Source organism: Primulina tabacum, chromosome 3 (genome assembly GCF_025594145.1).
Source record: "Primulina tabacum isolate GXHZ01 chromosome 3, ASM2559414v2, whole genome shotgun sequence".
NCBI lineage: Eukaryota > Viridiplantae > Streptophyta > Magnoliopsida > Lamiales > Gesneriaceae > Primulina > Primulina tabacum.
The window spans coordinates 18,967,663-18,983,814 of NC_134552.1; the positions used below are offsets into that span (position 1 = coordinate 18,967,663).

General features: G+C 33.1%; 2 protein-coding genes and 1 pseudogene across 2 annotated transcripts; all 3 read right to left on the bottom strand.

Annotated features, from left to right (window-relative positions):
* Window positions 1–863: 863 nt before the first annotated feature.
* Window positions 864–2,042, bottom strand: LOC142539062 (uncharacterized). Its single transcript, XM_075644356.1, has 2 exons — window positions 1,805–2,042; window positions 864–1,699 (listed from the first exon to the last, which is right to left on the bottom strand). The coding sequence occupies exons 1-2, from the start codon at window positions 1,931–1,933 to the stop codon at window positions 872–874; spliced, it is 957 nt and encodes a 318-aa protein (XP_075500471.1). The 5' UTR covers window positions 1,934–2,042; the 3' UTR covers window positions 864–871.
* On the bottom strand, window positions 2,037–3,154 carry LOC142538552 (uncharacterized). Its single transcript, XM_075643866.1, has 3 exons — window positions 3,012–3,154; window positions 2,940–2,960; window positions 2,037–2,799 (listed from the first exon to the last, which is right to left on the bottom strand). The coding sequence occupies exons 1-3, from the start codon at window positions 3,152–3,154 to the stop codon at window positions 2,037–2,039; spliced, it is 927 nt and encodes a 308-aa protein (XP_075499981.1).
* A 7,041-nt stretch (window positions 3,155–10,195) lies between these two features.
* On the bottom strand, window positions 10,196–11,490 carry LOC142540950 (uncharacterized; annotated as a pseudogene).
* Window positions 11,491–16,152: the final 4,662 nt, after the last annotated feature.

Sequence of the window (16,152 nt, forward strand, 5' to 3'; positions counted from 1 at the left end):
CTCATTTACCAAATCAAGTATTTTAAAATTGGAAATATGTATTTCGCAAGTAAAAGTAAGTACTTCAAGATGTTCTATGCGTAGTTGCGAATTTGTTTTTTTTTTTTCCAAATGTTCCATGGAAACACTAATAATAACTGAATATTTTCAGAATGCATAAAAATGATATTTCAATTTATAATATTAAGTAACAACAAATTTGGGTATCATTTAAGGAAAAAAATGTACTGAAGCTTAAAATTTGGTATATTTGGCAAAACATTCCTGGAAAAAATTTGCAAGGGAATATTTGTAATGATAACAAACCACAACTCACAACAAATATGAAACTATCTGTCAACAATACAGTTTAATGATTAAGACATAATCACTTCATTACACATCTACAAATTGCAATTCCAAACACATAATCTGTTGTTTTGCAACAGCATACAGTTTTCCAATCTCAATGAACCAATTGAGTTTGACAGCAACACATTAGTCTTCTTCATTACAAACTTCAAATACTACCTAATACTTGTAAATTGAACAGATTCACTGTTTGTTTACAAAAAAAATGTCATGCCATCAACGCACGATAAGTCTTACCATCACGTCAAAATAGCAAACAAAAAATGGCTACCATAAACGTAATGATCCAAAAGATCGATTAATTCTATGAACAACACCAAATATATTCACAAAATGCCACCACATCTTGTTGTCTTTTTTGAACAACCTTCCAAGCTGCTTTCTTACTCTAACACATGCCTGCAACCAATTAAAAAAATTAAGATAGAAATTTGGAATTTTTAAAATAAATTAAATTACAAATAACTTAAGATAATGGAAGTAAACGATATAGTATTAATGTATATGTCAATCAAACCAATTATGGCACTGGTTCTTTGCAAGTTCGTCTATTATGCCCTCGCCCATGACATCTCCCACACGTTGTCACACGTTGTTCAACTTGAGAAGGTATCCGTTTGCTCCTTCTACGTCCTGGCTGGCTAAGGGTTGTAGGAGCATAAATGGTAGGTCCATCATTCAGATAACCCTCACTCATGTCATTTGTTGGAATTGGATTTATGATTCCTTTATAAGCTTGGCGGTACATGTTCATCTTAAAATATCCATCACAGAATTGATAAACCGACAGAGACTTTGATTCTATGCACGAGCAAGCATGCTTGCACGATAGCCTATACATCTGCCAATATCGACATGAACAACGACATGAATTCAAATCCACTGAAAAACTTTTGTCCCCATCTATCACCTCAAACAGAGCTCCACATGACTTGTGCACCTTTAAGCTTCGAGATTGTCCGTATGCAATTGACACCTCCTTCTCCTTTCTTGGACTTAGTTCTCCGATCATCGCCATTGTTTTTTCTCGTCTTTTGTGCATCGTGGTCATTATTTGAATTCGTATGTTATCTATCATACCCACAATAGGTAGATATCGCGCTTGTTTTACCCAATTGTTCCAGCTTTCAACAATATTATTATTAATGACACCCCATCGCTCACCCACAAACATAGAATTGGCCCAATTTTCTGAGGGCACACTCACAAGAAACTCCTGGGCGAGCGGCATCGAATCGATTATGCTTTTGATATGTTGCGAGAATTCATGTCTTGATGGGGTGTACGCAGCTTTCTTCAAAACAGAAGACCAATATTTCTTGTTATGGAGAGGATACCTACGCAATACCTGCAAAAAAAATTTAAAAACATTAAAGATAATAACCAACTAATGAAGAATAACAAAAAAAAAAAAAAGATGGCTAAATTATTGAAAAATCACCATAAGACAAACCTGCTTGACAAAGTTATCGACCAGATGTCTTAAACAATAAGAATGGTGACTACCAGGGAACACAGTCTGAATAGCTTTGATAAGTCCAGGATGTCGGTCAGAGAAAAAAATGTAGCTACGGAATATCATTATGTATTGGGATGCCAAGACATGTTTTAACTGGTAGCAAAACCATTCCCAATTAGAATCGTTTTCTGCATCAACAATTGCATACGCAAGTGTAAAAACATCATCATTCGCATCCTTTGCCAGCAGCGCCTATTAAACATCCTTTGTACTTGTTCTTAATGTGAGTTCCATCCAAAAATAATAATGGCCGACAACCACTAATAAAACCAACCAGACATGCATGAAAACATATGAATAACCGTCTAAATTTGTTTGTCATCGAATCAATTTCACATTCAACAAAACTCCCGGGATTTGTTTCTTTAACAGCATGACAATACCATCGTAATTTATCATACGACCCCTTATCAGTTCCATAAATATCATGCATTGCCATCTCTTTACCCGCCCAAACTTTATGATACTCAAGTTCTACTCCATAATCTCTTTCAATGTCCTTCAGCATTGTACATGGGCGATATGATGGCTCTCCCCTTAACTTCTCCTTCACAACATTAGCTACCCAGGATGAATCAGCTTTAGGATGACCTCTACTCCGCAAATTATCATCCCCACAACTATGGCTTAGGTTGCACTTTCTTATGCCGAATGAATTGTCCGATTTATGTTTGGAGGCATAAATTTTCCACTCACAATTCTCTTTGCTGCAAACAACTAAGATCTTACCACTTTCATTTCTCCTGTACCTAAAAGATCTTCTACTGGCAATAACATAATTTTTAAGACAAATCCTGAATTCAGCTGCATCTTTAAATTTTTGCCCAACACCACGTATGCAATGAATCCAAGCATCAATAGAATTGGTTAAAGTGCCAACGTCAAGCTCGTGACCTCCATCAGAACAAACTTCATCAGCAAAATCAAACCTAATCATTTTAATACAAATCAATAAAATACATGAGGAAACACATCAATATTCTTTTACATAATTTAAAGTGAACTATAAATATAACAAACAATACTCAAGCCATGCACAACAGTAAAAAACAAACAATAACTCATTTACCAACTCTGCAATATCTGAAACCTGCAAACAAACAATAAAAACAATGCAAACAAAAATAAAAAAGGAAGTTACCTCGCAATGACTGGGCTCTGATCATCTTTTGGAAATGCTATCAATTTGATTATATTTAATTTCAAACAACTGTGAAGGTTTATCATATTTCGAACATCGTCATCTTCATTCAGGGTTACTGCAATATGATCATGGGGTGCCATGTATTGCAATAACGTTAATTCAGAATTAATAGCCGCACATTTTCGTCCTAAACTCTCGAATATCTCTAACAAAGTTGCGCCATTAGGAATTGAAATCAAATAAAGACCATTGACGTAGCGGCAACTTCCAAGAAACGAAAATATTGCGCTCCCCGAACCGACTTCCATCAATAAATCGATCGTCGAATATCTAAATTATTAATATTTGCTTCTGCCGATTTAGGCGTCAAATAAATTGGAAATCCAAAAACAGAATATCAGTTCTACAATGTCTTACATTAAATAAAAACTCAAATAATGGGGATAAATGAATTACATAAAATAAAATCACAACTTATCCAAAATCGACCTTTGTGCTCAAACAATATTGAAGCAGAAATTTTTCTATTCACGTTATAGTTCAACAAAATCATCCAATTTTAGAACTATTTTTCTACAAAATCATCGTACTAGTTCAACAATTCTTCTCAAAATTGTTTGATAAAAGGTAAGTCAAGTCAAAAAAAAAATAGTGCACAAAAGAAATCAAGTGGAAACATGATAAAGATCTTACATGTGGAAACTAATATCAAATTACAATCTCATTCTATCAAACCAAATCAAAAACATTCCGTCAAAATAAACTAAAACAATCTCATTTTCACAAGCCAAACTAATCTCACATAACTATCATTCAAAGTATATTCTATAAACTAACAACTTATTGTAAACAAAACTTGTTCCCAATATCATGCACATTAATGTCCGTATTCGGTCAAAACAACAAAATTCAATTTCACAATACTGGCCTAAAATTCAATTTCACGGTAATGCACCAAATTTTATTAACAAAAAAAAAACATAAATTGGATTCAATCAAGCATATTACTTTGTTCAACCTTATTCTCCTCCTCACATACGCTGCTTCGACCCAGAAATTGCTTCGACCAAGAAGTTCTGGTTTTTGCAAAGTTTCCAGCAACAGTAGCGTTGGTAGGGACTCGGCTTTGCTGGGAAATTTCTACGCTTCGTTACAAAGATTGACGATTTTGAGCTACGGGTTTGTGCGAAGAGTTAGTTACATACACTTGCGGAAATATGGTAAATTGGGCCGATGGAGAACGGGAGAGGGTTTATAGATAAGGGTGTGTAAGAAATTGAAGGAAAAAAAAGGTTTCTCGGACAGATGACAACAGGAGGGGAAGCGAGAAAGAGAGCCGATTAAGAAATTGAAGGGAAAAAAAAAAGGTTTCTCGAACAGAAGACAACAGGAGGGGAAGCGGGAAAGAGAGCCGATGAGGGAAGATGAACAGCAATAGGGAGGGATTCTTATAATTTTTTATTCATTAAAAAGGGGTAAAAATGTAAAATTGCATAACACATGTACTAAAAATAAAGCTAGACTGTTTTAGGTATTAAAACACAAAAATAAACTCATAGGTACTGAATCATAACAAAATATTGGACAGATGCATTTTTCAGCAAATTACCGAAAAATGTTTAAGTATTTTAAAAAAGTATGTAAATTTTTTCTTTTTCTTATGATAATCGATTATTTTAAAAATACTAAAAACTTAATTTATCATAATTTTACTACTTTATCTCAGTGTTCTTTTATAAACTTTTTTTCATTACTAAAAAATTTATTTAATAAAAATATATATTCCTTATATTTATAAATCATTTTACTTGTATATCATGTATAAACAATATGTGAATATTAATAATTATTAATAAGAAAGAAATTTAAAAATAATAAGTAAAACAATTTTGTTAAAATAACAAACAAAATTAATTTTAGCTATCAATTCCAATTCTTAAATAACATTAGTCAATACTACGATACAATTATAAATTCATGGATTTCAAATCCAAATCCAAATCCAAATCCCATTTTTAATTATTCAAAACATATAGTGTTATTCTACAAAGTACAAACTCTTCTGCAATTTTAGACATGAGTTCTTATCTTTCCATAAGCCAGCCGCCAGCGATAATATGTTTTAGTATTCTCGATCTTTCCTTCAAACAGTTGCCTAAGTCAAAATTCTAGAATACTTTTGACAATAATAATGAATTTAAGCCGGGCAACTTCTTATTATGTACACTAGTACATCAAGGCGCACACATTGAGTTTTTACATGAAGTTTGTTTTTTAACACATTTAGATCCAAGTACTTTATTTATTTCTCGATACATAAATATTTTTCTTAAAAAGGGGACATGAGTAGCTTTTGGTAGTTTTATAAATGTCTAAGCGGTATAAAATAATTTTCTTTTTCTTTTTTTACTCTCGAACATTTTGTTTGGTTAAACGTGCATGAGTGAGAGTAGTATTATGATGTGTGACTTCCTGGAAAATTCTCATGCGTCAAGCTGCTGAAATTGAGCTGCTTGATCTGGTTGGCTAAGTGGGCAGTAAAAGATTAACACTAGATCTTAACATGTAATACTCTCTCTGCTGTAGACATGGCCGACGGTAGAGAAAATGGTAAGACTGATATCTAAAAGATAGGAGACAGTACCGGCAGATAGACACGCACTTCCACGAACTCATTGGTCTTACAGCCCGACCCATTAACACTCAAGTAGGTGCACTATGCGCTGCCACAAGTATAAAAAAAATAAAATTGTGTCTTGGCTAACAGCTATAGCTTTTGGCTTAGGAATATGTCTCTTGTGAGACGGTCTCACGAATTTTTATCTGTGAGACGGGTCAACCCTACCGATATTCACAATAAAAAGTAATACTCTTAGCATAAAAATAATATTTTTTCATTAATGACCCAAATAAGAGATCCGTCTCACAAAATACGATCCGTGAGACCGTCTCACACAAGTTTTTGTCTTGGCTTAGTGGTAAGCGTTTGATCCTAACAATTTTTTAAATAAATTTTTTCCTTACTAACATTTACATAAACATTGAAAATTAACTAAAAATAAGAATTCTATTTTCAATTTTGGAGTGGCAATGTGCTATGAAAGAGCAAATCTTAATTGTTTCTATTTAAGTAGATGGCGAGTTATTCAAATAACTATATATTAATTTTTTTAATAGAATATATAAATTTTAAGGATATTTTTTAATATAAATACAAAATTTAAACATCATAATTATGCTACAAATATTTTCTAACTTTTCAAGCATGTACTTATGTAACTCGATAATTTCACAAGTAGGGATGACAACGGGACAAGTTCGAAGTGGGTTTGGACAAACTTGAGGTTCGTCCCACCTCAGATTGGGCCCTCCCTGTCTCGTGAACCCGACGAGTTCGAGACAAATTGGACTCGTGAGCCAATCAATTTTTTTTAAAAAAATACAAAATAAAAATTGCTGAAAATCAATTAATCATTAAAATTATTTTTCATCTCTATATTAATAATATTTAGGAACAAAAATATTATCCCAGATAAAAATATATCAATTTTTATTCAATTATTAATTATTGCCCCATTGGGTGGGACAGTTTAAATTCAGGGCTGGGTTTGTCATCCTTATTTATGAGTTGAGCTCGAACTTGAAATTAATCGATTAAGTTATAGTCAAACTCGAGCTTACAAATTTAAATCAAGTCGATATCGAGTAGTATGATACTCCGTACTCAAGCTCGACTCGCCTCATATGCACCCCTGGTCTTAGCCACTTATACTGATTATTTTCGTATGAATTTGATGAGACCGAATGGAAATTACTCATGCACCCCTCACAAAATACCATGTGCTTTACATTTGAAGTGATTAAAAGAGGACAAAAACTAAATTTGATTCCTAACGTTTGACAAGATCTCGATTTGATCTTTTTTCTTTGGATGTTCACAAATTGGTCATTTATTTTTCCAATAACTAGCCCAATGTGGTCATTAGGCATAAATATCTGCCAAAAATATCGAAATAACCCTCGTCTTATTATATGATATCTTTATAAAATGTTAGGAAAATGACAACTCTATTTTAGGCACAATTTATAGGGATGCATTATTTCAATAGTCAAGATACATAGAAGAATATGAAATATACACAAACTCTGTATATTCTTGAATTACATAACATATGTTTAGTAGATTAATAAATGTCGTGTCTCTAGATAGAAATGGTAATAAGAGAATATATCCTTAGCAATCCAGATACTCTAGCTAAAAGATCCTATTTTCTTAAAAGAAAATAGATAGAATTTTCATTTGGCAGCATTATAAAAAAAAACTATGAAAGATTAAGGAGTATAAACAAACGTATTTATTTATGTTGTAGAGAAAATGATCTTCTAAAATTTTTGGAAGCAAACCACAAAGACAGGAAATGAAGAGTTTTAAATCTCATCATATACCACAAGTAGAAAAAGTGGAAGAAGTTATTGGAAAACAAAAACCATATGCTATAAACAAAAAGTCGGATCTTACAAATACATACAAAGAAGTGGATCATCAAGAAGTAAGATGTTATCCTAAACATCAAACACATCTCGAAACACGGGATGAACATTAACAAGAAAAACTTTTATAATAGCTCACATAAGAGATAATGAACGTTTTAAATATTGTAATTATTGTACATGTGAGACAAGAGGCCATGTTTCAACCAATTGTGCAGAAACTGATAAAAAAATTGAAACGACCTCGACATTTTTTTAAAAATCTTAAAATCGTAAATAGTAATTAAAATACTACCATTTTCATAAATCGTAATGATTTAGCATTTGAATCTCAAGTCTATAAATATCCCTAAATCATCAATTAACAAAAAATTCTACGTCGACCTTTAAAATATCAATTAACAATTAAAGCATAAAAATATCTCTAATAAATCATTAACATAAATCTTTCAAATCTTTTATCTATCAAGCTAGTGCGGAAAATAAAAGTCCCTCGGGGGTGTACTGCAGCACTCGATCCACTTAATCATCAGCGCCTCCCATAATATCATCAAATCATGCATCATACAAAACTAGTGAGTCTAATGACTCAGCACGTTCTAAACATGGATAACAAATAATACATATACAATCACATGCATTTAAAAATCATATTTTATTTAAAATAACATTTAAACATAAACCATTTAAAATAATTTTAAGCATAAATAAATCATAAATCGTAAAGCTTTCAATCCTTTATCATTTTGGGTGAAATTTGATATTTGAAATTGAATAACTTTTATCTTTTGGTCGACTGATCAGTCTTCAGCTCCATATGATCTATGGGGATGGGCACTAGGCTCCACCGTGGAATACAATCGTCGGGGGTCCTCTGGGGCCTTATTCCGTAAACGGGGTCCCTCTGGGCCTTGGTCCTCACGATATTCCCACAAAATCATATATCATATCTTTTGTCACAGTCAATTCACATCCCTCAAAATATTTTTCATTTCTTTAAAAAAGCGTAAAATATCATAACTTTCCAAAAATAACATTTTAACAGTAAAAATTACACAGTTTTATCATAAATCATAAAATATTATATTTTTGTCAAAATCATCATTTTAAATAATAAAATATCATTTAACATGCATTATGATTCCTTTGGGACGCTGTCAAGCTTTTACGTATTTCTCAAGTGTAGAAAGACCGTTTTGTCTTAGACGTATAATTTTTCTCGCTTTTATATTTTTTTAATTTTTACTGACATTGTCTTATTCCAAATAATTATTTAAGTTTGAATATAATTTTCCAGAATTTTATTCATCTTAATTCGAGCATTTTCGATTAATTATTTAATTAAATATTCATGAGGCGTTTAATCTCGAAATAAATTCAAAACTTAATATTTTCTTCTCAAACTTTAAACATAGACTTTTTATTACCTAAAATACCCTTGTGAGCCATGAATCACACCCATAGACCCATGGTTCCAATTTATATTCTAAAATTCTCGTTTTTACCCTTCAAGGAACTCACCGAGCCATTCTAAAATTCTCGTTTTTTATCCTTCAAGGAACTCACCGAGCCATCTCCATATTCCATCGAGCCATGATCGAGGCACCTGAAGCCAGACCCTATCCAACCCATCTAGGCACCCTCCAGACCAACCCTGACCCTTAGAACCAGACCATAACTCATGCAAATCTCCTGGAAGACACAAAGCTGCATGTGACCCTTCACTCTCGCTTAAGACTATTGGCTAACTAGGACTCTTTTGGTCGAGCCACCACCGAGCCTACCTGACCTCACCAACCTCGGACCACACCCAGACCCAACCAAGCCCAGCCCAGACCCCTGAACCCACGCACGAAGCGCTGCAAGCCTGCTGCACCAGCAGCCGCGCGAGGTGATCTTCCTAGGCGCTGTGAGTTCACTACCTCGACTAGGACTCTTGCTCGAGCCACCCTCGAGTCCCAACCTTCTTGAACTTCTCTGGAACATCCTGAGCCACCTCCTAGACGACCTAGCCTAGCCCTTGAACCCTTCGAAGGCTGCAGCACTTGGCTGAGCCAATTACATGCAAGGGAAGGGTCCACACATGGACCCTTCCTAACTGACTAGCCACAGGTCCTAACCATGCTAGGAACCTATGAAGTCTACTATAAATCAAGAACTCGAATCATTTAACAAAACAGAGGAGTTTCTGTCACTACAAGAAAATAGACTTATAGTGACGGGAAATATCATCATTAAATATTCAAAACCCGTAGTTAAATACTTTTAATGACGGGAAATTTCCCGTCATGGACCGTCGTTATTGCCCTCCTAGGTAAAGGTAATTAGTGATGAGAATGACATCCCGTCATTATTGTTTTAGCATATTTAGTTACGAGATTTTACCGTCATTAAAACTAATTTAAATGACGAAAAATTTTGTCATTATAATATCATTTGCCTCTCATTAAATAGTTTTTTAATACAATATACCTCTTCATTATATCATCATTTACCCCTCACTAAAAATCGATTTAACAATAAAATTATCCCTCATTAATTATTAATTACCCTCATTACAAAATATTTTTAATTATGATGAAATTATAAAAAAAAATTTATATTAATTTGTCATTATATCAAAAGATGACATTACTAATAAAATATGAATTCTAGAACAAATAATTTTGTTGAACAAAATATTTTATAAAAACAACTGCATCAGCATCTATTCATATATTCAAAATATACAAACTATCAAGTAATAATTTTCTAATCTATCAATGCTTGAATTCTTCTTTGAAGCACCATCCGATTAAGGCAACCTATTAAGTCCCGTCAGTGTGACATCTGTAAAATATAAATAGGAAAGTCAATTAAAATAAAGATGTACTCAAATGACCAAATACCCAGATCCACTTCATGCAACATAAAAAATCTCACAAAGACAAGAAGTCGCAAAATCACCAACGATACAGGGAAAACTTAAGGCTTCAAATCCTTACTCAATACACTCCAAAGAACCAAGAACAACGAAGCCCAAAAGCTCACCTAAAATGAATAAGAAGTAGCGCGCGCAGGGTCGCAAATTGCACAATAAATCCAACAATAATCTATTTCCCAAACTAAACTCGATATTCGACTATAACATTCAAAAATATCCAACAAGTCATTTAAAGTTCCAACTTTTCAAATCAACCAATTTATGAAACAGTCCATGGATAGACCTGGCACATTGAATGCAACTTCCTCGATGGTCCATGCTTCTTCCATTCTAGTCTTGGTGTGGCTCATTGCTGTTTCACCGAACCTGAAGAGAGTAACCACGGATCGACCAAAATGAGCAATCATGTGATTCCCTCAATGGGTCTGTAGTCATCAAGAAACGAATTGATAGTAGTCTCCCAATACACAGCATCTTCTCCATTCGATTGGATACGGGTCAAATGGGAGTCTTCTAAATGCACAAGCAGACCTGTCTTCTGGCTGAAGTAGCCGAATAAAACATGGCTAATGATCTCTGCAGGTCCTTCGCTCCTAGCTTTCAATGTATGAGGATCACCATCGAGTTTGAGAATGAAGCAATCTTCTCCACCAATTTTCTTCTCTCCTGTGCACCTCGCAGTAGTAAACATGTTCGATGTAGTCCTTGGATCAAGACCCTATGAGCAGAGAGCCATGAACCTCATTTAAGTCTGATAGGTTGTTAAAGTTTAAAATTATTTATACCGCCACCTCCCATAAGCACCAGCTTTTTAACACATGCCACAAGCAATGCTCAAGTCTAGAAGTCAAAATCAACACACGCTTTACAGCATGATGATTGTACTTTCACAAGTAGTCCATCATCAACAATAAAAAACCTTACCTGAAGGGCGCGACGAAGGGGTCTAACAGGTCCTTTAGCATCATGTGCACCAAGCCAAGGAGTATGCCGCCACACTAGCTTCCCATTGCAGCCAGCATGAACCTTGCTGCCTCCCAGTGCAAGCTCAACATACCACATGTCGGGTAAAAGGTCATCATCCTCGTTTAGAAGTACAACCTATTTATCATACTTTATTTCAGTAGAATTGAGGAATAACGAACACATTAAACAAAATAGCAAACAGTAAAAGGTCTTCATCCTCGTTGCATACTAGTATACTCTGAAGATTTCCATATTTATGGGCATTTTCATCCAGGTCCTAACAGGTAACTCTTGTAAATACACTAGAACAATCAAAACATAAAAATCCACCAATTTTATAGTATGATCTCAACGAAAAGGAATTTCAAGCAAGCTTGTAAAAAGTTTAATAACTTCAAATCTCTCTTGCTCTTGAATATATCTAAATTATATGCAGAAAGAAACAAGCAGAACAAGACAAACCATCTTGTAGCCAAAAACAGCCATAAAAAACTTGCAAGAAAACAATTTTTTAGTCCATGAGGCACAAAAAACAATTCTTGTCCAACCCAACCATTTCACAGTCGATACAAGTTTAATATAGCAACGCAAACAAATGCCAAAAAATGGAGATACAGCTGAAAAAGAAAACATCAAATGCAACTAAATAAATCATAAAATTAAAAAGATACTGAAACCAATAGGGAAAGATGACTAACAATCGGGGTATTCTTAACTTTTCAATTCAGTTCCGCAGAGATAAGATTCAGTTCCTTAATACGCATAATAGTTCCAATAATTATTCATTACACAATTTAAATCCCAACTTCGATTAAAATATCGAATTAATCAACAATTTCAATTTAAATTTCCAACTTTTCAGCAATATGATTTTATTTACTAAATATTTCCCAAATCAAATCAATAAATTCCAAACATCAACTAAATAATCACAATTCTCAAAATAATCGCACAATTAATTCGATACTAATTTATAAACTCGTCAAATTATACCTCAAAGCTTTCAAACAATCGAACCTACAATATAAACCCGATATATACGTCAATATAACGCATTACAATCGACGAACACGAATTAAATCGAAGCGGGTAAAAATCCAAAATTTAGCAGCCTACTAAACCGAACAAAAGCTGGAATTTTGGACCCGGAAATCGCAGGATCAAAGCTTACTCTAGTCACTAGCAGTCTCGAGGTGGTAACCCACCGGGAACACGTCGGAATTACTGTTCACGAGCTGAAAAATGGGCTGGAAAAGGCTGGAATTACAGGGGAAAAACCAAACGACATACTAAGCTTCAAATCCCTACCAAAAGACAACAAATGAACCAAGAAATCGAACCAAAAGCTCACCAAAAATTGGAGGAAGAACACGCGCCGAGCAGCTCGCTACATGACTCGTTGTAGCTCAACTTTCACTCGATTCCAGCCCTAATCGAGTTCCTGGGGTCAAGGCTTACCTGCTGCGGTGGCCGGAGCTCTGGTTTAGGCGACGCGGTGATGGTTGGATGAGGAGGAAGGTGGCCGACAGGATGTAGGGGAAAGGGTTCGGGTTTTTTTTTTTTTTTTTGGCTTTTTCTTCTTTTTTTCTTTTCCTACACAAAAATATATATCCAACTATACTATGAGGGGAATTATTAATTTTAATTTAAATAATGACGGGATTAGTTATCTATTATTACGAAATTAAGAATTCGTCACTAATAATTCAACTATTTAACCATATTTTTTTTACCCTCATAAAAACATCAAAAAAATACTCTTTTAATGACCACTTTTGTATACCTTCATTAAGTTTTTGTCATTATTGATCAAATTTCTTGTAGTGTGTACAAAATTCATAATTAATTCAATATTGCTTCGAATCAAAACCCGCAAATTGGATATGCAAGAAAACTCAAAGCCCAACAATTATTATTCACAAAGTTTTGTCGAATAAAGTCATTTCCAAGTCATTCATAATATGAAACATACAACATAATTCCCACGAATTCTGCGTCAATACATTTATGGCACATTTTAGTATTTTAAGCATAACTTCCTCAATATCCAATGGAATAAAGCCAATTTGGTATCATTTCAAAGACAAGACAATGTTCTATAGCTTTGATTGGAACATTAAATCCAGAATCCCAACCAATAAATCTCAGAATTCGAATAGACAAAAGGCACACATACAAATATGCACTAACTCGAAATTCCAGACTAATGTGAGTAAAAATCACATATCTCTTTTATTTCTTCCTGGAATCCAAGAACCAAATCGAAGATAACTCAATGATCTACAAGTTTGATTAAGACCCTAACACCAAAATCCAACTACAACTGACTCATATACAAACTTGAATAAAAGTGAGAAATATTTACATCATCTTGAAACACATGGTGAGAGGATCACAAATCTACTTTTCTTTTCATATTTTTCTTGAGTGAATCACCCATAAAATGAGGAAGAAATTCGAAAATGGAGGAAAGAAAGGGATGAGGTGAAGAAGAAGGAGAAGAAATGAATTATGTGAAGTGGAGATGGGTTACTTATTTCATTTTTCGCGTCTGTAGCGCCAAAGCTCCACTTTCCAACGCCTATGCGCCAAAAATCGTGTGCCTTTAGCTCCTAGGCGCTACATTCTAGCGCCACAGCTCTTGAATAGTAACTCTTGAATAATAATTTTTTTTAAAATTCGGGCATTACATCTAGTATCTTATATGATTGATTAAAAAAATCATTTACCTTGGACAAATAAACATACTGAAGCCGTTAAAAATATTAAAGAGAGAGTTACAAATCTTCATTGTCTTATGCTTGCGATTATATAAAAACATATTACAAATATGTAAAATTTATAATTCAAAAAGATTTTAAACATGATGTCTCTAAGTAAATGTTTGTAAGATGTCCAGCCAATTTAGCCCCTTTTGATTTTGAAATTTACTTATAAAAAGGTGAAGATAATCACTTACCATATTTTTTAATTCGTGAATATTTATTTTAATTACATATTACGAGGTCGCGGTGATTCTTTTTATAGAGGAAGAGGTGGTAGGGAAAGACCCACCAAATATCATTGCACAACATGGAACACGGAGATTAATAGCTCAAAATATTACTAGTTCTTCATCCAGTAATAATATGGATACTAGTAATCCTTTACATGATGAATTTCAAGAATTTTTGAAATCCAAACAGAAAAATAGTTCTGATTCTTCGACACATATGTCAATATTATCAAAGAAGATGATAATGATTAAACTTTATACACAGAAAATTCACATAAAGATCTGACTCTTCTTATAGAAGAAAAGGATATTCAATATGAACCATGGACTATCATGCAAAGATATTTATCTAATACATCATATATTAATGGATCATACAAACAAAGAGGATTTTATGAAAATCTTTTATTATCCTCAAAAAGTGTAGAAATTACTCACTTTTTCAGTAATACTCAGCGGAAAGAAATTTATAACTTCTCAAAATTTATCATCAAGAAAATTATACATATTGAAGAATATAGTATATCTCCATTAAGAAAAAGAATTATATTCTTCTATTCATCAAATAAATTTTAAATTTAATTATTTGGATTATACTGAAAGTTTTCATAAAACTTTATTATATGAAAATGAAAAAAGAAAATATTCATAGTTCTTAAAGATCCGTGAAAATGTTTTTAATCATCCAATTCTTAATTGGTTTTTTAATTAGTGGAAATCATATGGTCCCTCTCCAAATTTTTTGCGTGAGATTTGTAACAATCCTATTGACGAATGGATATCATTTGCTCCAAGTGTCACCGCTTAATTCTCTCAAAATTGAATCAATGGGAAAACCCTATGTTATTCTTCACAGAATTTGGTATTCCATAGGTTTGGAAATGGAAACCCGAATCATGATATTAGAATTCCTTGCTTATGACGTGTCAATCTCACAAAATTTTGGGACAAAATGCTCCGAGAAGATCATGACACGGGAAAATTTTTATGGATATGAGACTCTTCATCGAATGGAGAAAAAAATTCAAACCTATAAACATGATTATTATAAAAAACAAGAATAAAAAAAAATGACAAGAGTCTTTAAGTTCTTTTAAAATTATTACTCAGAAATATTTTGATATTTACTCCAAATAAAAAATCATTGATTTATATATTCAAGAAATGAAAAAGATCTTTTCAAAAACATTGGCTGCACAGATTCAAAATCCGATAAATCAATTGCTTCAGACTCTAGTGATACTCAATTCATCAATTTAATGAAAGCACATGATGATCAAGATGCTCAAGATCCAGAGAATGATATACCTGAAGATATTTCCATGAATAATGCCTTCGAAGAATTAAAGAATTCATTAAAGGGCTCTATTAAAAAAATAATATTTAAAAAATGGGTCCCCATTATTATTATCATTGTACTAATTGCTTTTATAAAAGCAACACTATTATTTTTTAGTTTTGGAATTCGGGGTTTCATGTCCGGCTCTTCCATCTATAAATAACTTGTATTTTTATTAGAGGGACACAGTCGAGTGTGCTCACACACTCTCTCCCGGCAATATATTTGAAGTGTTGAATAAAAGCTCAAGGTTTTGCTGATATATCAATTTGTAAGTTCAAATTTTAATTTTGTCTTTAATTTAAAATTAAATAATACATAGATATAGATTAGCCTGAACGATAGATTACATTATTTGTGTTAAATCCTGGTCTTAATATAATATGGTCTATATTTATTTGTAACTTGTAATCAATATGAGATA